Here is a 23464-nt window from a genome sequence, read left to right as displayed (position 1 = left end):
TGTCTGAGAAGGTTTCTTTGGGGATCTGAATGAGCCTCAAAGAGTCAGCAAGGTTTGAAACAGGACAGGAGTCTCAGGTTTTCCCTTCAGAAGAAGAGGGAGGGAAAGACAAACAGAATCCTGGAGCAGGAAAGCTTAGGGGGTTTAGAGGAGAGGGAGGGGGAGGGGTGGGGAATGGAATGTGAGGTCTCTAGAAGGGAGGAATGGGAGGTAAGGTTGAAAAAGAGGGGAAAATGGTGCCAGCTTAGGACAGAGCCCTTTGGGCAGGCCCAGGCATAGACCTTCACTTTGTTTATAGACTTGAGGTCTTTGTAACTGTTTTGACCAAGAGGTGACATGATGAAAGGTATCATTTTATTTTGCTGGCATTTTTCTCTCTTCTTGTTTGTACTTACTGTGTAACTTTCATCATTGATATATTTGAAAACAGAAAGACCTGTGGAGTAGAGTTGGTCTTTTTCTTCCTACTAGGGTTTGGAGCAGGAGTCATACTGCTTGTCCAGTTGAGCTGGAGGGGATTTTCAGGGCTTGTAAGGTTTATTTATTTTTATTTTTTATTTATTTATTTTTTTTGACAGGCAGAGTGGACAGTGAGAGAGAGAGACATAGAGCAAGGTCTTCTTTTGCCGTTGGTTCAATGGCCGCCATGGCCGGCGCTCTGCGGCCGGTGCACTGTGCTGATCCGAAGGCAGGAGCCAGGTGCTTCTCCTGGTCTCCCATGGGGTGCAGGGCCCAAGCACTTGGCCCATCCTCCACTGCACTCCCGGGCCACAGCAGAGAGCTGGCCTGGAAGAGGGGCAACCGGGACAGAATCCGACGCCCCCACCGGGACTAGAACCCGGTGTGCCGGCGCCGCTAGGCAGAGGATTAGCCTATTGAGCTGCGGCACCAGCCTGGTTTGTAAGGTTTAAATGAGGAATAATAGGAGGTTTAATAAAAAAAAAAAAAAAAAAAAAAAAAGGCCGGCGCCGCGGCTCAATAGGCTAATCCTCCGCCTAGCGGCGCCGGCACACCGGGTTCTAGTCCCGGTCGGGGCGCCGGATTCTGTCCCGGTTGCCCCTCTTCCAGGCCAGCCCTCTGCTGTGGCCAGGGAGTGCAGTGGAGGATGGCCCAGGTGCTTGGGCCCTGCACCCCATGGGAGACCAGGAGAAGCACCTGGCTCCTGGCTCCTGCCATCGGATCAGCGCGGTGCGCCGGCCGCAGCGCGCCGGCCGCGGCGGCCATTGGAGGGTGAACCAACAGCAAAGGAAGACCTTTCTCTCTGTCTCTCTCTCTCACTGTCCACTCTGCCTATAAAAAAAATAAATAAATAAATAAATAAATGAGGAATAATAGGAGGTTTAAATATTGCTTCCTTCAATCCATTTGCTTTTTGGAGGGCCTATTAGATTTTGCTTCTTTCCTTTTTTCTCCTCAGCTAATTCTAAAAAAGATTTTTTTTAAAAGATTTATATATTTATTTGAAAGTCAGTGTTACACAGAGCGAGAAGGAGAGGCAGAGAGAGAGAGAGGTCTTCCATCCACTGGTTCACTCCCCAGTTGGCCACAACAGCCAGAGCTGTGCCGTTCTGAAGCCAGGAGCCAGGCTTCTTCAGGTCTCCCATGTGGGTACAGGGACCCAAGGCCTTGGGCCATCTTCTACTGCTTTCCCAGGCCACAGCAGAGAGCTGGATCGGAAGTAGAGCATATGGGATGCCGGCATTGCAGGCGATGGCTTTACCTGCTACGCCACAGCGCTGGCCTCTCTAAAAAAGATTTTAAGGTGGCTTGCAGTTTTTTATTTAGCTTAAAAGAATAAAATAAATATTAGCAAGTGTATTAGTTTTGTATTGCTATGTAATAAATTATCCCAAAACTTAATAGTTTAAAGCAGTAAACATTTATAATCTCACACAGTTTCTTTGGGTCGGGAATTCAGGACCTAACTTACTATTTGGGAGCAGGAGAAATCTGGCTCATGATCTCTCATAGAAGATTTCAATCATGATGACGCCGGGGGCTGTATTCACCTGAAGGTTCAACTGGGGCTGGAAGTTTTATGTCCAAGGTGGCTCACCCACATGCCTGATGAGTTAGTGCTGTTGGCTGGAAGCTTTAGTTTCTCATGCATGCAGCTTTCCATAGGGCCGTTTGAATGTCCTTATGACATGGTAGCTAACTTCCCCGAGTGAGTGATCCAAGAACAAGGTGGAAGCCACAGTTCCTGCTATGACCTAGCCTGGCTAGTCTTAGCACTTCTGTTGTATTACATTCATCACACAGACCAGCCATGAAACAATGTTGGTAAGGTGGTGCACAAAGCCAAACATCCTGGAGGTGGGACTCACAGGGGCTTTCTTGGAGGCTGGCTCCCACAGGGAGGAAATTGAGGGTTCTTAATACAGATGTGTCTTCTAAGTGCCCCATAAGAAGGCCATCTGAAATGAGTCATGCCATGTGTTGAGCTTGACTTGCTTCTTCTTCCTTTCTGTTTTTGTGCATCATGGAGTACTTCTACGGTTTGAGTAGAGTTTATGCCCATAGGTTCCCTTTGTACCTATTAATGTGGCAAACATTTGGATTCTGTAGTCAAGACTTCTCGGGTTCGCAGTCCAATTCTGCCACTTTCTAGCTATGTCCCCTTAGGAAATTTACTTAGTCTCTCAATGCTTCAATAGTGTGTATGTTTGAGAGTTAAATGAGATAATACATGTAAAGCCCTAAGAACAGTGCATGGCACAGAGTAAGCACTTGCTAAAGGTCAGCTCTCAGCACCATCCTTATGCCTCACATGCAGGAAGCTTTCAGTAGGTGCTTTGTTTTCATCAATGGTGGCCTGACTCCAAAAGACTCTTGAAGTTTATAAAATTGGACTTTGGATCTTTGAAATGCTCTTTATTTATTTTTTAAAGATTTATTTATTTATTTGAAAGAGTTACAGAGAGGCAGAGAGAGAAAGAGACAGAGTTCTTCCATCTGCTGCTTCACTCCCTAAGTGGCCAAAATGGCTGGAGCTGGGCCAATCCGAAGCCAGGAGCCAGGGGCTTCTTCTGGGTCTCCCACGCGGGTGCAGAGGCCCAAGGACTTGGGCCATCTTCCACTGTTTTCCCGGCCATAGCAGAGAGCTGGATCAGAAGTGGAGCAGCCAGGGCACAGCACTGCAGGTGGTGGCTTTACCCACTACGCCACAGCGCTGGACCCTGAAATCCTTTTTAATATCACTATGGGAAAAAGCTTTCAGAAAACCTGGAGAGAAAAAAGTTGTACATTTTTGTCTAGTTATACTTAATATCAAAAAAATTTTTCTGCCCAATACTGTTAGTCTGTTATGGGAGTTTTCTTTCAACATCTTGTCATAGTATATCTACACAGTGAGAACCGAATGTACTAATTTTTCTTTACCTGAAACATTTCATACTTTGAAGAACTTCTTTATTTCTCAGTATTTCACCCCTGGCCTTTGGGCCTGGGGAAGGCCCTGTTTGCTTTTTCTAGTAAGTCTATAGTGTTGAAGGAGATTCAGAAGCCATTTGTTACAAGATGACTAGAGTATTTAAACTCGTTCATGGAATTATAAAGTAGCCCTGTAGGCTTAAAAGTTGACCTTAACTTACAGCTCTGAAGACTGAAGCCCAGAGATGGAGCTACCCAGAGTCTCACTTCAGGGTAGTTTGCAGCGGAGTCAGTTGAATCGCATTTCTGCAAAATGAAACTTTACCTTTATGTACTGAGAAATCAGAATTTGAACCATTATATACTACCTAGATACCTGAGATGGTTCATAAATGAAAATGAACTTTCAATTATGTATAAGTATGCCTGTGTAAATCTGTGCTTCATACTGAATTACTTCTTTATAAATACTAAGGTATCAGTGATAATTATAAAGGTTTTATTTCCTCCTGTTGATGATAATTACATTTCTGGAATTTGTTAACCCCAAATATTGTATACAGTGAAAGTAAGAAACCACTCTCCCCAGTAGACTTGATTTTTGAGAATAAGGCCTATAACACAAAAGTCTTGTCTCGCAGTCTTGATTTTCAAACCCCCCCCCCCTCCCCCCAGTGAGTTAACTGCTTCTGCATAAGCAGGGGTCAGGGAAGCTGACCTGCTGGTGCTGGCTGGTGCTGCAGCATCCCCTGCCCTTTGCCTCTGGTGCCTGGTGTTAGTCACCTTCCCCCTCTTCTCACTCCTCGACTGGGAAAGGGATTCCGACTTGGGGGATATTGTCTGGGACGATTAGAGGGGAGCATCTGTGTAAAAGCCACTTTCCAGAAAAGCTTTTGAAAGGATTTAGTTGTATAACTCAGTGGGTCCGTTTACAAATGTGTTAGTGTTTGTTTTTTCCGCTGATCTGATTCACAGTTCTTTCCTCCTGTTTAGTTCTCCCAGCACCTTCATGAAAACGCGTCCTATGTCCGCCCTCTGGAGGACGGAATGCTGCATTTATTTGAGAGTATTACTGAGGATACTGTGACTGTTCTGGTAATTGTCTTCCTCGTTTTACTTCTGGAGCTGGGTTTCCTTTTTTGTCCAAAGCACTTTTAACTCTGTAATTATTTTTCTTTTCCAGGAGACAACCGTGAAATTGAAAACTTTCTCAGAGCACTTAACCTCCTACATATGTTTTCTTAGGAAGATTCTTCCATACCAGTTAAAAAGGTACTTACCCGGGAGGCCGGAGAGCCTGGGGAATTGTGGTGTAGCTGGAATCCAACTGCTCTGCAGTTAAGAAAATAGTAGTCTGCTACTCTTGTGACCTGGCTGAGCTTTCTGCACTACCACTGATTTGGACTTTTGTGGAAAAGGAATAGCATGACTGAGCACCGTGAACGTACATTTAGGAAGGCTGAATTGTGGTCTATGTGTTCTGGTTTTTTTTTTTTTTTTTTTTTTTTCAGTAGTTTTATTCTGTGGTTACTACTGTAACCCTAGAATATTAAGAACCAGTATTTTCAGTAGTTGTGAATGACACAGTTATTGAAAGGAATATTTCACTTTGGACTTTTTATTAAATGTTTAGATGTAAACAGCTATATCAGAGTTTTACCAGTTAACTTCTACATTTGGATCTATTATCTTTAGGTTTCTTTGAAATGGCATATTCTTGTTTTTACCGTTGATGACTGATTAAAGTTATAAACAAAAGCTTTATCTACTCCAGCTGTAACAGGATGTCACTGAGTAACCTTTAATATTCTATCTTAAATATTTCTGGAAAGGCAGAAAACTGTACGTATAACTGGAAATTTGATTTTAGTTTTTAAGTTTTTATACTTCTGATTTAAAACTACTGAGACTCTACCTAAACTTTTTTTTTTTAAAGTTTTTTTTATTTTATTTTATTTATTTGAAAGAGTTACACGGAGAGAGAAGCAGAGAGAGAGAGACAGAGGTCTTCCATCCGATGGTTCACTCCCCAATTGGCCTCAGTGGCTGGAGCTGTGCTGATCCGAAGCCAGGAGTCAGGAGCTTCCTCCGGGTTTCCCACGGGGGCGCAGGGGCCAAGGACTTGGGCCATCTTCTACTGCTTTCCCAGACCATAGCAGAGAGCTGGATTGGAAGTGGAGCAGCTAGGATTCGAATCTGCTCCCATAGAGGATGCTGGCACTTCAGGCCAGGACGTCAGCCTACTGCGCCACAGCACAGGCCCTAAACTTTTCTTGATAAGATTTAGCTTTTAAAAAATAGTTGGGGGGCCGGCGCCGCGGCTCACTAGGCTAATCCTCCGCCTCGCAGTGCCGGCACACCAGGTTCTAGTCCCAGTTGGGGCACCGGATTCTGTCCCGGTTGCCCCTCTTCCAGGCCAGCTCTCTGCTGTGGCCAGGGAGTGCAGTGGAGGATGGCCCAAGTGCTTGGGTCCTGCACCCCATGGGAGACCAGGATAAGTACCTGGCTCCTGCCTTCGGATCAGTGCGGTGCGCCGGCCGCAGAGTGCCGGCCGTGGCATTTGGAGGGTGAACCAACGGCAAAAGGAAGACCTTTCTCTCTGTCTCTCTCTCTCACTGTCCACTCTGCATGTCAAAAAAAAAAAAACCAAAAAACAAAAAAAAAACAAACAGTTGGGGTATCAGTGCTGTGGTAAAGCAGGTAAAGCTGCCACCTGCAGTGCCGGCATCCCATATGGGCGCCAGCTGCTCCACTTCTGATCCAGCTCTCTGCTATGGTCTGGGAAAGCAGTAGCTGCAAACAGATGGGAAGACCTGGAGGAAGCTCCTGGCTCCTAGCTTCGGATCGGCACAGCTCTGGCTGTTGCGGCCAACTGGGGAGTGAACCATCGGATGGAAGACCTCTCTCTCTCTCACTCTCTCTGTGCTTCTCCTCTCTCTGTGTAACTCTGACTTTCAAATAAATAAATAAATCTAAAAAAAACCAAAAACCAAAAAACAAAAAAACAAACAAAACCCAAAACTGGAGATGTAGTGTAACAGGTTAAGCGGCTGCCAGCTGTGCCATATCCCAAGCAACATCTTGACTGCTATGCCAATTCCCTGCCCCAAGGATCTATTTAAGAACTTGTATAGGGGCTAGCATTGTGGTGTAGAGGGTTAGGCTGCCACCTACAATGCCAGCAGCACATATGGGCGCTGGTTTGAGTCCTGGCTGTTCCACCTCCAATCCAGCTCCCTGCTAATGTGCCTGGGAAAGCAATGAAAGATGGCCCAGGACCTTGGGTCTCTGCAACCACATAGACAATCCAGATGAAACTCCTGGCTTCTGGCTTCAGCCTGGCCCAGCCTTGGCCCATGTGGCCATTTGGGAAGTGCATCAGCGGAGGGAAGATCTCTCTCTGTCCCTGTTTCTGTGTAACTCTGTGTGGGGAGCAACTCGGACTAGACTGTTACTGGAATTAAGACTTATTGTATGCATCTGCTCTCGCACAATATGGCGCTGAGAAGGGAGTAAACAGCTTCTACACAGCTGCCTTTTACCAACTTGACAAGCTGCAGGACCTGCTCCTGATTGGAGGAGAGCAGCGTACTCAGCGTGTGGGTAGCAGAGTTGGGATTGGTGGAAGAGGACTATAAAGGAGGAGAGAGACAACATGCACCGGGAATCTATCTGAAGGAACACCTGTGCAGCCCCCGAGAGAGCCGGCCGGCGGTGTGCCGCTCCCCCGCGGAAGTGGGGAATGTGGCAGGGGGAACCGCCCTTCCACGGAGGTGGAAGGGTCGGTAGCCAACCCGGGAAGAACCAGCAGCAAACCCGGGGAGGGCCGAGCAGACAAAAGAACAGCGCGGGGTCCTGTGTCATTCCTCCGCGAAGAGGGGGAGCGACACTCTGCCTTCAAATAAATAAAATCTTTATAAAATAAAGAACTTTTACAAAAGTATTTACTACTTGAAAGAGTTATACATGTTTATTTTAACTTTACATGATTATATTTTTTATTTAAAAAAGGTTTGTTTATTTGAAAGGCAAGGTGAGAGAGAGAGGGAGAGGGGAAAGGGGAGTGAAAGAGAAAGCTCTTCTATCCACTAATTCACTCCCCATAAGCCTAATACAGCTAGGACTGGGCCAGTCAGAGCCAGGAGCCTGAAACTCCATCCAGGTCTCCCACATTGTAGCAGGGACCTAAGTACCTGAGCCATTAAGCACTGCTTTCACAGATACATTGACGGGAAGCTGGATTGGAAGCAGAGGAGCCGGCACTCAAATCCTGACTCTGATAAGGGATGCACGTGTCATAAGTGGTAGCTTAACCCATTGTGCCACAATGCCCAACCCCATGATCACATTCTTAAAAACACTGGGTAAGTCCTTTCTTGATCTACAGTTCCTTTCACTGGACTCTTCTATTCTGCATGTTTTCAGCCCTCCTTCACTAGGATCTCATGCTTCCTGGGCAATTTGGAGGAATTTATATACCCCTTTCTTTGATAAGGTGACCTGTTCTTTACTAGTAACTGGACTTAAAATTGAGTTAAATATCTTTCATAAATATAGTAGAAGTGGCAAGGGGAAAAGATATGATTATAATTGTTAACTTTTCTAGTTTTGTCTAAAAAGCTGTTTTTACTTGATTACCATCACATCTTAAAATAAATACTGTTCAGAGTCCACAAGTCCACATTTTTTTTTTTTTTTTTTTTTTTGCAAGCAGAGTTAGACACTGAGAGAGAGAGAGAGACAGAGAGAAAGGTCTTCCTTCCATTGGTTCATCCCCCAAATGGCTGCTACAGCTGGCGCGCTGCACCCATCTGAAGCCAGGAGCCAGGTGCTTCCTCCTGGTCTCCCATGTGGGTGCAGGGCCCAAGCACTTGGGCCATCTTCCACTGCACTCCCATGCCACAGCAGAGAATTGGACTGGAAGAGGAGCAACCAGGACAGAATCCGGCGCCCCAACTGGGACTACAACCCAGGGTGCCGGCGCCGCAGGTGGAGGATTAGCCTAGTGAGCCGCAGCGCCGGCCTAGAGTCCACATTTTTTATCTTATACTTGTTTTCCAAATTAACTATTTGAAACTGAAAGTGGTAAAATGTGGTTTATGAATATTAAGCATTTACTTTTAAATTTGAACTTTTAAAAAAAGATTTATTTATGTATTTGAAATAAATTTAAATAGATTTAAAGAGAGGCAGAGGCAAAGCCAGAAGCAGAAAGAGCCATCTTCCATCTGCTGGTTCATTCCTCAAATGGCTGCAATGGCAGGAGCTGGGCTGATCCAAATCTAGGAACCAAATCCAGGAGCTTCTTCCAGGTCCCCATGGGGCCTAAGCACTTGGGCCATCTTCTGCTTTCACAGGTCATAGCAGAGAGCTGGATAAAAAATGGAGCAGCCAGGTCTTGAACTGGCGCCCATATGGGATGCTGGCACCGCAGGCGATGGCTTTACCAGCTAATACCACAGCACATGCGCCTAAATTTGAGCTTCTAGATGGTTTTTTCCAATCTTTCTTTTGAAAATACACTGAAGAGATTTTGTAGTGATTGTCTCTGCTACTGTCAATTTCAGTAATACCAGTTCTAGTTTAATTAATTATTTTTTTAAAGATTTATTTGATAGGTAGATTTAGACAGAGAGAGAGATCAGAGAGATCTTCCATCTACGGATTCACTCCCCAAATGGCCACAATGGCCAGGGCTGGGCCAGTCAGAAGCCAGGAGCCAGGAACTCCATCTGTGTCTCCCATGTGGGTGATGGCCTCAAGTACTTGGGCCATCTTCCACTGATTTTCCAGGCCCATTAGCAGGGAGTTGGATTAAAGTGGAACAGCCAGCACTTGAACCAGCTCCTACATGAGATGCTGGCATTGCAGATGTTGGTCTTATCCACTGCACCAAATGCTGGTCCCTAATTAATTCTTTTTAGAAATATTTCTGTCCTGTAACTATTTTAAAGATTTGTAATACTCAAATTATTAAAAATATTTTAATTCTTTGTACTGCTGAGGATGGAAAGATCATGGACAGATGCCTTATTCTTTCTTTCATGCAGTCCTTTGTCACGCCATTGGCATTTGCAGCAGAAGCTGTGTGTATCATGGTATAAAAAGTGGGGCCGTATAAAAAAGTTCAAATCCTTTTTCTGCAGCCTCTCCTTGGATACAGTCGTTTGAGACATTAGATGGTTTCTAATAGGTAATTGAAAATCACTTAGCATGCTCACTTAAAAAATCTCCCCATTCCTAGTTTAGAAGAAGAATGTGAATCCTCGCTTTGCACATCTGCGCTAAAGGCCAGGAATCTAGAGCTGTCCCAGGACATGAAAAAGCTGACAGCTGTGTTTGAGAAGCTGCAGACTTACGTTGCTCTTCTCGCCTTGCCAAGTAAGTATGTTTGTTGCTCATGATTCAGCTTGAAGAAAGACTTGAGAGTACAAGAAGTTGGAAAAGGGAGATGGTTTAACTTGGTAAAGTGAGATGATCTGGAGTCAGAAAAACTCGAATTCAGATCCTCTGGCTCCTTACACATTTATGACCTTGGTGAAATTACCAATAGTGCATCATCTATTTGCCCATTTATAAAATAGAGTTGAATGTTGTAATTATTAAGTTAAATTAAGAAGATAGAATACCAGGCATTGAAATGTACTAAATGTGAATTTCCTTTCTTTCCTTCCTCTTTTTTTAAGTACAGAAGGGCAATTCTCAAGAATTTGTAGCAACTTCCCAACAAGCACCATAGTGGAGCTTTAGTAGTAAAAATAGTTTGTTTCTCTTTGGCCTAATTTGAAAAAAAATATTTTTGAGTAACTGATTAGAACTCAGTTTAAATGATGTTTGTAAGAAATCATGGCAAAGTACTGTGATGTTTTTTTTTTTTTAACAGCTTTCTTGTGATAGAATTTATGTATCATACAAGTTACTCATTTAAAGTATATAGTTCAGTAGCTTTTTTTTTTTTTTAAACGCATGGTGGGGAGCGTGCTGCCTGCCACCGAGGCGAACACGCGGCACGGGCCACTGTTGGGGTCGGTGGGGACTGGCTATCCGAGGCCAACCAAGGCTCCTTTGGCGCTGCCGTATGGTTCTGTCTGGGCGGGATTCTGACTTAGAGGCATTCATTCATAATCCCAGTAGCTTTTTCAGTATGTTCACAGAAACGTACACCATTGACATGGGCAGTGTTAGACCATGGAAACTCTGGAAAGTGGCTGTTGCCCTTCTAGACTCTGATTCTGCCTCTCCCTTGCCGTAATAAGCTACTAACCTACTTTCTGTCTATAGATTTGCTTATTCTGGATATTTCATACAGATGGATAATATAAGGTGTGGTCTCTTGTGACTGTTTTCTTTCACTTAGCACAATGTTTTTGATTCACCCAAGTTGTAGCATGTACTGTTCCTTCATCCCTATTACAGAATAATATTTCATTGTATGGATGTACTGCATTTTATTTATCCAATCATCAGGTAATGGACTTCTGTGTTGAGTGGCTGTTTTGAATAATGATGCTATAGCTATTTGTGTCCAGTTTTTTATGTGGACATACATTTTCATATCTTTTGAGTATATACCTAAGGAGTGGAATTGCTGGGTAATATAGTAATATAGTTCTATGTTTAACTATTTGAAGAATTCCTAGATTGTTTTCTAAAGAAATTTTCTAAAAAATTTCTACCGGTGGAATATGAGGGTTCCAGTTTATACATCCTCTGCTGACATATATTGCTGAGTGACTCTTTGGTTTTAGTGAAGTGGTATCAGCTTGCATTTTCCTGATGTCTAATGATGTTGAACATCTTTTCATGTGCTTATTTGTTGTTTGTGTATCTTCAGAGAAATGTCCACTTGGACCTTTTCTCCATTTTTCTATTGCTTGTCTTTTCTATTATTATTATTTCTATTGTTTGTTTTTTTATTATTGAATTGTAAGAGTTTTTTGTATTTAACATACAAGTCCTTTATCAGGTATATGGTTTGCTGTACTTCCAGTTTGTAGGTTTTGAAAATATTTTTATTTAATTTATTTGAAGGGCAAAGAGACAATGATCTTCTATTTGGTGGTTCACTCCCCAGATGCCTGCAACAGCTGAAGTTGGGCCAGGCTGAAACCAGGAGCTGGGAGCTCAATCCAGGTTTCCCTCATGGGTAGCAGGGACCCAACTACTTGAGCCATCACCTGCTGCCTCCCAGGGTGTGCATTAGCAGGGATATGGAAGCTGGAACTTAAAGCCAGGCACTCCAATATGGGATGTAGATATCCCAAGTAGCATCATCTCAACTGCTACGCCAATGTTCCCATTTAAAAAAATATATATGTGTGTGTGTGTGTGTGTGTGTGTGTATTTGAGAGGCAGGGAGAGAGAGAGAGCACGAGCGAGTGAGAGAATGAGTGCTGCCATCTGCTGGTTCATTTTCCCAAATGCTCTCAACAGCCATGGGTTGAAGCTGGGAGCCTGGAACTGGGAGCCATCACCTGCTGCCCCCAGGGATGTGTATTAGCAGGAAGCTGGAGTCAGGAGGCGGAGCTGGGACTCCATGCCAGGTACTACAGTAGGGGGTGCAGACATCATAACTGGCATCCTAACTGCCCACTTCTCTTTTCATTTTTGTGATAGTGTACTTCAAAACATTACAGTTTTAAATTTTATGAAATTCAGTTTATTTTTGTTGTTGCTGTTGTTGCTCATTGTTTTGGTGTCATATGTAAGACTCTATTGTCAAATCTGAGGTTCTAGAGGCTTACTCCTCTGTTTCCTTCCAGGAGTTTTGTGCAATTTGAGTTAATTTTTGTATATGGCATATGGTAAGGGTCCAGCTTCATCTTTTGTGTCTGGATATCCAGTTGTCCTAGTTCCATTTGTTGAAAAGACTATTCTTTCCCTCTTGTTTGGTCTTGGCATCCTTGTCAAGAGTCAGGTGACCTTGGCTGGCGCCGCGGCTCACTAGGCTAATCCTCCGCCTGTGGTGCCGGCACCCTGGGTTCTAGTCCCGGTTGGGGTACCTGATTCTGTCCTGGTTCTCCTCTTCCAGTCCAGCTCTCTGCTGTGGCCAGGAAGGCAGTGGAGGATGGCCCAAGTGCTTGGGCCCTGTACCCGCATGGGAGACCAGGAGGAAGCACCTGGCTCCTGGCTTTGGATCGGTGCAGCGCGCTGTTCGTAGTGGCCATTTGGGGGGTGAACCAACGGAAAAGGAAGACCTTTCTCTCTGTCTCTCTCTCTCACTGTCCACTCTGCCTGTCAAAAAGAAAAAAAAAAAGAAAAAGAGTCAGGTGACCACAGATGTATGGATTTATTTCTGGACCCTTAGTCCTATAGCATTGATTTATAACTTTGTTGTATGCTAGTACCACACTATCCCACTGTCTCTTACTGTGTAGTAATTTTTTTGAGAACAGGAAGTATGAGCTTACCTACTTTCTTCTTTTTCAATATTGTTTTAGTTATTCAGGATTTCTTGCAATTTCATTTTAATTTAGGATCAGCTTGCTTGTTTCTGCAGAATGAAGGAAGCTGAGATTCTGATGGCAATTGTCTGTTTGGGGGAGTATTGTGGGTTGAATTATGTCCCTCAAAAAGAAGTGAACTTCTAACCCGCGTACCTGTGTGTGTCAGTCCTTATTTGGAAACAGGGTGTCTGCAGAGGTAATTAATGCAGTGATACTAGATTGAGAAGAGCCCTCCATCCAATGACTGGCATCCTTATAAAGAGAGAGATATTTAGAAACAGACAGTGACACAAGAGAAGGCTGTGGAAAGACAGTGCTAGTAATTGGAGTTATGCTGCTGCAGGCCAGGGAGCAGCCGAGGCCAACAGAAGCTGGAAAAGGCCAGAAGGAATTCTCCCAAAGAGTTTTGAAGGGAGCATGGCTCTGCCAACACTTTGATTTTGGACTTCTGACTTCTAGAACTGGGAATACATTTCTGTTGTTTTAAGTCACCTTGTTTGTAGTCATTTTTCATAACAACCCTAGGGAACTAATACAGTGAGTATTGCCATCTTAATAACATTAAGTCTTCTGATCCATGAATGAGGAATATTTTTGCATTTATGTAGATCTCCTTCAATGTGTTTTTTTTTTGTTTGTTTGTTTTTGACAGGCAGAGTTAGACAGTGAGAGAGAGACAGAAAGATCTTCCTTCCATTGGTTTACCCCCCAAACGGCCACTATGGCCGGCGCGCTGCAGCTGGCATGCTGCCCTGATCTGGAGCCAGGAGCCAGGTGCTTCTCCTGGTTTCCCATGCGGGTGCAGGGCCCAAGCACTTGGGCCATCCTCCATTGCCCTCCTGGGCCACAGCAGAGAGCTGGACTGGAAGAGGAGCAACCGGGACAGAATCCCACGCCCCAACCGGGACTAGAACCCAGGGTGCTGGCGCCACAGGTGGAGGATTAGCCTAGTGAGCCATGGTGCTGGCCTCCTTCAATGTTTTTTTAAACACTCTTTTCTAGCTTTTGTTGTTTGACAGTGGGATGTTGCTTCTCAGAGTGTTCAGCATGGGTACTCAGTCACTCTGGGTTGACCGTGGTTTTGGCAGGGCTCTCCTTCACTGTCTCCTTCCCTGGTTACACCCAGGTTTCACCTCCACTAATTGCTGACTGGCTGTCCTCTTGTTTTCAAAATGCCTTGGGTCATACTTTTGTGCCTGATCGAGTGCTGACAAGAGGAGCACCACACAGGCTGAGAGTGTGCTCATGCCCCAAAGAGCTCTTGATCCTGAAGCCCAAAGCAACAGGGTTTATAAAGGCAAAACCCGCAAAATCGGCAAGAGAATACATGTTTGCTAAGATCAAGCGGGAGTACATAGTTACTGGGGTCAAGCTGACCTAAAACCTATGTGAAATTAATGTCAATTATAATCTTGACAATACCAGTTATAATCTTAAGTTTCAATTATAATCTTGACATTAATCCAGATATTGGTTTAAATCATATATAGGACATAGACAAATTACATTTTTATCATTAACCCAGGTGCAGCCTATCTACTTCCAAGCTTGAGTGATCATCATGCTAGGGGGTTTTTATGCTTTGCCAAGTGTGATGTAATGGACTGCTGTTGTCCGAGAGTTTTAAATTATAGTTTCAGACCAGAGTTCATGGGGGTGGGGTGGGGGGAGATGCCTTCCCAGAATGGAGTCTCAGATGCTCCAAAATGGAGTCCCTACTGTCGAGGTGTTACTTCATTCTCCCTTTTGTGTTTTGAGACTAATCAAATCTTTGATTCAGCCACATCATATGGATCAGGAAGAATATTTAGAGCAGAGTAACAGGTATTCATATACATGAGTTTAACAGAAGCTATACTTTGTTTAATGAAATCTAGTAACCAGTTAATTAGGCAGGGTCCTACAGTCAGTCTGAGGAGAAGGAAGACTAATGGTCCTGTCAGGCCAGTTAACAGGGTGGTCAGCCATGGGTTACAGTTAAACATATGACTATACCACGACTGTGAGTCTTCGTGCTGTTTATGGTGAGTTTCTAAGTTTTGTTTTACCTTTTGGAGGGAGTCAGTTATAACTCCTGATTGATTAGCATAGAAACAGCAAGCCTCTCCCAGTGCAACACATAGGCCGCCTTGAGTCAGAAACAGGAGGTCTAGCCCCTTCCTATTTTGCAGTACCATGCCTGCGAGAGAACTGACCTGGTAATTAAGGTGTTCAATACAGCACTGGAGGTGACCTAAGTCTGCATCAATGGCCTCGGTTAAATAATAATGAGACCCACTTCTTTTCATATTAATGCAGCAGTACTTAGGGCTGCTGTTCCAGCAAGTCCCAAGCCTACTAGGATTGGGGCAACCAGAGGGGTGGCTCCTTTTGCTCGGTTTAATTCAGTGAGAGAACTGGAAAAGGAGTAGGCTTCCCTCTGAACCAGAATAGGCATACACCTGTGTTGGGGTCTTAAGCCTGAGGCTGGCCCCTGACCAGCAGGGGCAGTACAAGCACTCCCCAACAAGGCGAACGGGAGAGGTAAGGTCGACGGGTCATGAACACAACACAAGCACCTGTGAGTTCCATCGAAGCAGGAAGTACTTTATTGAGGAAGTGTACAGGCTTATAAAGCTTATGAAAGACATGCGCAGTAGGGGAGCCAATCAGTGAAAAGGTCATGCAGGCGTGGGTGGATCACGCACGGGGCATCTTAAGCAAAGTATAGGGATCATGCACTGTCCACATGTCCGGAACTAAAGTGGACCTATCCCTGCTGGTGGTCTGATCTTATGTAGCTTAACCGCAGCAGCCGCAGACACGCCCCTCGAACATCTGCCAGGCGCCATAATGTAATGGAGGTTTTAGGCAATGCCCAACACACCTGCAGAAGCACATGTACTGATACATATGAGAAAAGGATTACAGGCTTTTCATTTGTAAGAAACTTAATACAGCGAGTTAAACCCATTGCGCAAGCAAACCACAAGTTATTAGTGGGGTGGTAGTCTTTCGTTGAAGGGAAAGAAACATTAAGAGCATGTTCTGGCATGCAAGTATTAGTGCAAGGAGAGTTAAGAAAATCACAATCAGTTAAATATGCAAGAAGCATTTCCTTGGATAGATCCAAGAGAAATAGAAGGTCTTATAGCAAAACATGGAGTGTTAGAACTCACTATCTGGTGAGGGCTTCCTATACCTATGTAATATGGGGAACTTGCTCGGAGGCAAAGCCAACAATCTCATGCTAAAGAGGGCTGGGTATGGTTTAAGAGATGACGCATGTCCTGTAGAATGGGGAGCAGGCTTGAAGCCATAGAAAGGAAGGGCTTAGAGGGTAACCCAGAGTCTGAGATGGGTCCTGGCGTGGGCGGAGCCTCGTGGGTGACAGTAAACAAGTCTTCTAGGCCGGCCAGAGGACCAATAGGCTTTTCTTGTTGAACAGGGGAGATAAATCATTGCTGTATGTGGAACATGGACCCAGGATCTCTGGAGGGCCCAGGCTTGTGAACACATATGCCCAAGGTCAGGCCAGTACTCCATTTGGAGTGATCAGGATGAGTCACTCGAATGAAGGCTGGATTGCACTTCCTTCCTCTCCTATAGTAATACAGAGTTTTTCCTCTCCAAAAACTAATAGTCTTTGTGTCATTTCCACCCACCCATGAGTTGGTGGCGAAAGTCACACAGTCCTACTATGGACAAAGGAATTCACTGACATCATTACAGTAGACCTTGACTGGGTTTCCTGGGTAGAGATAAAAATCCTGGTAGGCAAAGTAGGAAGCCCTATTGGTGAATCGGTTCCCATCCCTAATGTGCGGGAAGCGATCTACCAAATACAGAGAGAAAATGACAGGGCTCATCTGATTCCCGGGACCATAGTTTGATCAATTGATCTTTTGGAAGACAACCACTCTGGTGGGAAAGCAACTTAAACTCATAGCCATTTATCGCCATGTTGACAGGAGCAAAGACCAGAGGAATGATTACAGTTATGCGAACTATTATATACAAATCAGTCTCTGTTTGAGGGGATTTGAGTCCTTTGCAACTCTCCATGCTGATGATATACATTCTGAATCTTCCAATGTCTGGCCGTCTGTGTCAGACTGCAGGTGACGTGGGCTTGACTCGTGAGTGTTGAATCCAGGTGGGGATGCCGTCAACCTTTACAGTGGAGAGTGGAGTCAGAATGACAATGTGAGGGCCTCTCCAAGCTGGAGCCAGTCCTTTTGGAACTTCTTGATGAGAACCACATCTCCAGGCTGGAAAGGATGACAGCGAACAGATGACAGCGGAGGGAGTGTAGGACAGACCTGATGGTGGACTGACTCCTGGATCTGTTGTAGAGACTAGAGAGACTTTAAGAGAACATGATTATTGATTTCTCCTTTCTTTACATCTATAAGTTTGGGCAACAAAGGGGGAGGTTTTCCAAACATAATTTCAAAAGGAGTGACTCCTGCTTCAAGAGGAGTACATCTGGCCCTCAGCAGGGCAAAGGGAAGCAGTGAAGTCCACCCCTCACCAGTCTCCCAGACTAATTTAGATAAAGTACTTTTGATGGTCCTGTTCATGCGTTCCACCTGTGCAGAGCTCTGGGGCCAATAGGCACAGTGTAGCTTCCAGGAAATATTAAGTGCCTTACTGGCCAGCTGAGTAATGGATGCAGTGAAGGCCAGGACCATTGTCTTACCCAATAGAGAGGGACAACCCATATCGGATTAATCTGATGGAGTAAAAACTTGGGCAGTTTCTGACCGAGAAATTTTTGCCTCCACCCATCTGGAAAATGTATCTACCAGGACTAACAAATATTTGTATCCTTCCTGAGGGGGTTTTATTTTAATAAAATTTATTTCCCAGTGTACTCCTGGGGACAGCCCTCAATATTGTATTCCTGGAGTTTTCCTTGGTTTTTGACTCGGGTTTACATGGGCACAGGCTGGGCACCTGAGGGCTGTTTACTCAGTCATTTGGCATAGCCGAGGAAAGAAAAACTGTGACTTGACAAGCTGGTACAGTCGAGTGGCCCCCAAATGTGTGGCTGGCGACCAAGGCTGGTTGGTAATACTATTTGTCCCTCCAGTAATATCCACCAGCCTTTAGAGTCTTTTCTTTCCTGTTTATTTTTACCTAGAGATTCTTCTTCAGTTGAATAAATGGGTGTTTCTGGTAATTTTAGGGTAGGAAATCCCTTTAGAGGTAGAAATGTTAAAGGACTTACTGGGAAGAAAGTTACTTCTTTGGCTGTCTTGTCAGCTAAATGATTTCTCTTGGTTATTGGGGAATCCAGTTTTTGATGTCCCTTACAGTAAATGACTGCCACCTTTTTGGCAGCCATACAGTTTCCAATAAGCTTAATATTTTTCTTTGTTTTTAACAGTTTTTCCTTCAGCCGTAAGTAGTCCCCATTCTAGGTAAATAGCAGCATGAACATGAACTGTTGCAAAAGCATACCGGCTATCAGTATAAATATTGAGTTCTTTACTGTGGCCCTAATGCAAGGCTGAGTGAGAGCAATGAGCTCAGCCTTTTGAGCAGAGGTCCCTTGGGGCAAGGCCTGAGCTCAGAGGACTTTATCTTCAGTAGTGACAGCAGCCCCAGCTCTTCTACCCCCATCTCATACTGTGCTACTCCCACTCCCATTGGTGAACGAAGTAAATTGTGCCATCAGCCATGGCATATCCCTTAGGTCAGGCAGAGGCAACTGGTTTAAGACTAACAAATCAAAGCAATATCTATACTGATAGCCGGTATGCTTTTGCAACAATCAATGTTCATGCTGCTATTTACTGAGAATGGGGACTACTTACGGCTGAAGGAAAAACTGTTAAAAACAAAGAAAAATATTAAGCTTATTGGAAGCTGTATGGCTGCCAAAAAGGTGGCAGTCATTTACTGTAAGGGACACCAAAAACTGGATTCCCCAATAACCAAAGCAGTCATGCAGCAGAGAGTTCAGATCATCGTCTGGTAAAAGGGTGGCCGGGTTGAGGCGAGCTGTTTTAGAAAAACTTCAGTCTAGGCCGGCGCCGCGGCTCACTAGGCTAATCCTCCGCCTAGCGGCGCCGGCACACCGGGTTCTAGTCCCGGTCGGGGCGCCGGATTCTGTCCCGGTTGCCCCTCTTCCAGGCCAGCCCTCTGCTGTGGCCAGGGAGTGCAGTGGAGGATGGCCCAGGTGCTTGGGCCCTGCACCCCATGGGAGACCAGGAAAAGCACCTGGCTCCTGGCTCCTGCCATCGGATCAGCGCGGTGCGCCGGCCGCAGCGCGCCGGCCGCGGCGGCCATTGGAGGGTGAACCAACGGCAAAGGAAGACCTTTCTCTCTGTCTCTCTCTCTCACTGTCCACTCTGCCTGTCAAAAAAAAATAAAAAAAAAAAAAAAAAAAAAAAAAGAAAAACTTCAGTCTAGGTTGATCAAAAGTGGAGTCTGGTATTGGGTAAGGTGGGTGTTTGACATCCAGCACACGCTGGCATCCTGTGGCAGTGCTTCCACTGCATGGGGGGCTGAGAGGCATACATCTTGTCCCAGAGTTAGTTTGTCTGCTTCTTTTACCAGTATGGCAATGGCAGCAATAGCCCTTAAGTGCGATGGCCACCCTGATGCCACTGAATCTAGTCTTTTTGATAGGTAGGCCACAGGTCTTTTCCAAGGTCCCAAAGTTTGGGTTAGAACCCTTCTTGCAATATCCCTTACTTAATAGACATTAAGATGGAAAGGCTTAGAGATGTCTGGGGTAGGGGGGCAACACTGCCCCCATGAGTTGCTGGAACGCTCACTCTTCTGTCTCCGTCTTTACCAGGAGCTGATCACCCCAAGCTGTGACTGAGTATAAGGGCTTGGCTATTTCAGCAAAACTTGGAATCCAAAATTGGCAATAGCCAGCTGTTTCCCGAAATTTTCTTACCTGTCTTTTGGTGCGTGAAATGGGGTCTGCAGTAGAGCCTCTTTTTGGGCATTTTAGAATGTTCTGTTACCTTGGTAAAGCTCATAACCCAGCTAGATGGCCTTGGGGCAATGTAGTTGGGCTGCCTTTTTGGAGACTTGATATCCAAGTTTTTGTAGTAAAGTCAGAAGATCTTTAAGGGCCGGCACTGTTGTGCAGCAGGTTAACACCCTGGCCTGAAGTGCCGGCATCCCATATGGGCGCTGGTTCTAGTCCTGGCTGCTCCTCTTCCCATCCAGCTCTCTGCTGTGGCTTGGGAAAACAGTGGAAGATGGCTCAAGTCCTTGGGCCCCTGCACCTATGTGGGAGACCTGGAAGAGGCTCCTGGCTTCTGGCTTTGGATCGGCGCAGCTCCGGCCATTGCGGCTATCTGGGGAGTGAACCAGCAGATGGAAGACCTCTCTCTGTGTCTCTACCTCTCTCTGTAACTCTATCTTTCAAATAAAATTAAAATAGAATAGAATAAAATAAAATAAAAATATATATAAAAAAAGAGAAGATCTTTAGCTCCCTGTAAGCAGGAGGAATTGTCTGGAACTGCCAACAAAATATCATCAACATATTGCAGTAATGACAAATCTGGGTGTTCAATCTGGAAGGATTGTAGGTCCTGTTGTAAAGCTTCCCCGAATAAATTGGGAGAGTTTTAAATCCCTGTGGCAACCAGGTCCAAGTCAGTTGTTGTATGTCCCCAGCCACTGGGTCAATCTATTTGAAAGCAAAAATTGGTTGACTTATTGGCACCAGAGGGATCTAGAAGAAAGCGTCTTTAAGGTCCAGCACTGTATAGACAACATGGTCAGGTGAGAGCAGGCTGAGGAGGGTGTAAGGGTTAGGGACTGTAGGGTGAATGGTCTATACCCTCTTATTTACCTGCCTCAAGTCTTATATAGGCCTGTAGTCCTCTGTTCCTGGCTTTTGAACTGGAAGCAGGGGCATGTTCAAAGAGTACTTACATGGCTCTAGGATACCCACAGTGAGAAGGTGACAGATACGAACAGCTATTCCCATGCGGGTCTTTTGGCTTATGGGATATTGCTTAACCCTTACTGGCCTGGTGGTGGCCAGAAGGTCGACAACCACTGGGGTGTGGTGTCCTGCCAGGCTTGGGGGATTGTCTTCAGTCCACACCTGAGGGAATTCAGCTTGAAGAGACATTAAAGAGTTAGACACAGTTTCTTTGATGATGGATTCACCAAGTACTCTGATTCTTGTCCCAGCTGATCAACATGAGTTCAACGCTGAAAGAGGTGTGCCAAGCAGATCTCAGGCTGTTTCCCTACACCTTCCATCAAATACTGAGTTCCTAACAAGGAGATGTCAATCAGAGAAATACAGCTCCCACTCCCAGTACCAGAACACCAAGTACTCCTCTGATAATGGAACAGCAACTGTCATCTGATAAATGGGCAGGGTGGAAGATGAGAAATATAGCCCTCCTGCCTGGAGTTTAGCCAGAGGGAGTCCTGTGTTCTTGGTTATCCTTTGAGGGCTGGGGTTGCTGTCACCATGAGCTGGTAGGGGAGGGAGAGGGTAAGGTTTGGTAGTGCAGATTCTCCTGTTGTTACTGAGTTGTCAAAGATTTTCTTGAGTAAATGTTTCTCCAGTTGTTATATGTCCTTAGAACCATTTCCAGAGATCTTAAATTGATTCTTCTTTTTTTTTTGTAATTTCCACATGTCTTTCCAGGGAGCATGTCTATACAGCTTCTCATGCTGTCATACCAGAAGTAGAGCTCCATGATGTTTGAATAATAGCACTGTGTAGGGAATTTTAAAAATGAGAATTATGTTACATAGTGATAAGATAAAAATTTACAAAGATCTTAATTTCAGGAATAATCAGGAAAGATCTCTTCCTGCTTAGCAAATAATTTTGGTTCTTCACCATTAAAAATGTTTGTGGACATGGCACATGCAACATGGTTAGATGTTACTATGTTTGTCACAATTGAATACGCATTTATCCACCCTATATATATATATTTTAAGATTTATTTACTTGAAAGGCAGAGTTACAAAGAGAGAGGGAGGAAGTGGGGTGGAGAGATCTTCCATCTGCTGATTCACTCCTCGAATGGCCACAGCAGCTGGCATTGGGCTAGGCTGAAGGCAGGAGCCTGGAACTCCATCCATGTCTCCCACATGTATAGCAGGGGCTCAGATATTTGGGCCATCTTCCACTGCTTTCCAGGCACATTGGCAGGAAGCTAGATTATAAGTGGTGCAGCTGGGACCCCAACAGGGCTCGTATGGGATGCTGGCATAGCAGACAGTGGCTAAAGCTGCTGGCCATGATGCTGGGTCCTATTTCATGCATCTTACAAGCAATGTTCATTCTCTTTCTTCCCTAAAATAGAAGGAGATAATGGGCATTCAATTTTTCAGAAAAATGCTTACATTTGTGGTTTTGGTTTCCTAGGTACAGAACCAGATGGACTCCTTCGAACAAACTACAGTTCTGTCTTGACAAATGTTGGTGCTGCTCTGCATGGATTGCATGACGTTGTGAAAGGTGAGCCTTGAAAAGAAGATAAATAAGCTTAAAACCTTCATTCCACTCTCTCAGATATTCCTGAATGAGATTGAAACAAGTACTGCCAAGGGTAGCAGACCCCAGATAAAGAAAGGCTTAGTAACATTTGGCTTACATTGAAGCACACAGCTCACCGCCTCCTGCTTTTCCCATCTGCTTCATTTCTAAAGGTAAACAGAGTGCTGAAGGGAAATCCTTGTGCACAGTTCTTTAGGCAAGAATACATTACACTGACTTGAAGGAGGTGTGTGAATTTTACCAAAGCACACTTGTGTTCAGAGGCTTTCAGCAAAATCATTTATACTTGTTAGAACCTAAAGCATGAAGGAATTGAGGAAACCAAAGCTGAAAGTCCCCAGAAGGAATAAACTAACTTTCCATCCTGTGCACCTTGACGTTTCCAGTGCCTGTTTTAAGTCTTGCCTTGTTCAGCATGGACTTAGGAAATGAAAGTGTGTTTTTAAACCTTGATCAGTTTTCAGTTGTTCTTTTGTTCCTAAGAATATAGTCTGAAGGCCAGAGGGGAATCTGTTAAAGCATTTCATGTGTATTTTAGTATGTGATTCTGAGTCCTGTTATAGCTCTTTGTGTCTTTTTTTTTTTTTTTTTTTTAAACAAATGACGAGGCCGGCGCCATGGCTCAATAGGCTAATCCTCCGCCTAGCAGCGCCGGCACACCGGGTTCTAGTCCCAGTCGGGGCGCCAGATTCTTTCCCTGTTGACCCTCTTCCAGGCCAGCTCTCTGCTGTGGCCCGGGAAGGCAGTGGAGGATGGCCCAAGTGCTTGGGCCCTGCACCCCATGGGAGACCAGGAGAAGCACCTGGCTCCTGCCTTCGGATCAGTGCAGTGCGCTGGCCACAGCGCACCAGCTGCAGTGGCCATTGGAGGGTGAACCAATGGCAAAAGGAAGACCTTTCTCTCTGTCTCTCTCTCACTATCCACTCTGCCTGTCAAAAAAATAAAGAAAGAAAGAAATAAAAAATAAATAAACAAATGACGAAGCCAATAAACTTTTTTTTTTTTCCTTAAGATTTATTTATTGAGACCAGCACTGTGGCGTAGTGGGTAAAGCTGCCGCCTGCAGTGCTGGCATCCCATATGAGCGTTGGTTCGAGTCCTGGCTGCTCCACTACCGATCCAGCTCTCTGCTGTGGCCTGGGAAAGCAGTAGAAGATGG

General features: G+C 44.9%; 1 protein-coding gene across 2 annotated transcripts in view; it reads left to right on the top strand.

Annotated features, from left to right (window-relative positions):
* Positions 1-23464, top strand: part of PPP1R21 (protein phosphatase 1 regulatory subunit 21) — an 84358-nt gene that overhangs the window by 31148 nt on the left and 29746 nt on the right. For both annotated transcript variants that reach the window (XM_002709720.5, XM_051842924.2), the window contains exons 10-13: positions 4366-4467; positions 4556-4644; positions 9617-9753; positions 22174-22266. In XM_002709720.5, the coding sequence (XP_002709766.1) occupies positions 4366-4467; positions 4556-4644; positions 9617-9753; positions 22174-22266 (421 nt within the window). The remainder of the gene's footprint in view (positions 1-4365; positions 4468-4555; positions 4645-9616; positions 9754-22173; positions 22267-23464) is intronic.

Source organism: Oryctolagus cuniculus, chromosome 2 (assembly GCF_964237555.1).
Source record: "Oryctolagus cuniculus chromosome 2, mOryCun1.1, whole genome shotgun sequence".
NCBI lineage: Eukaryota > Metazoa > Chordata > Mammalia > Lagomorpha > Leporidae > Oryctolagus > Oryctolagus cuniculus.
This window is presented reverse-complemented; position numbering and strand designations above follow the sequence as displayed.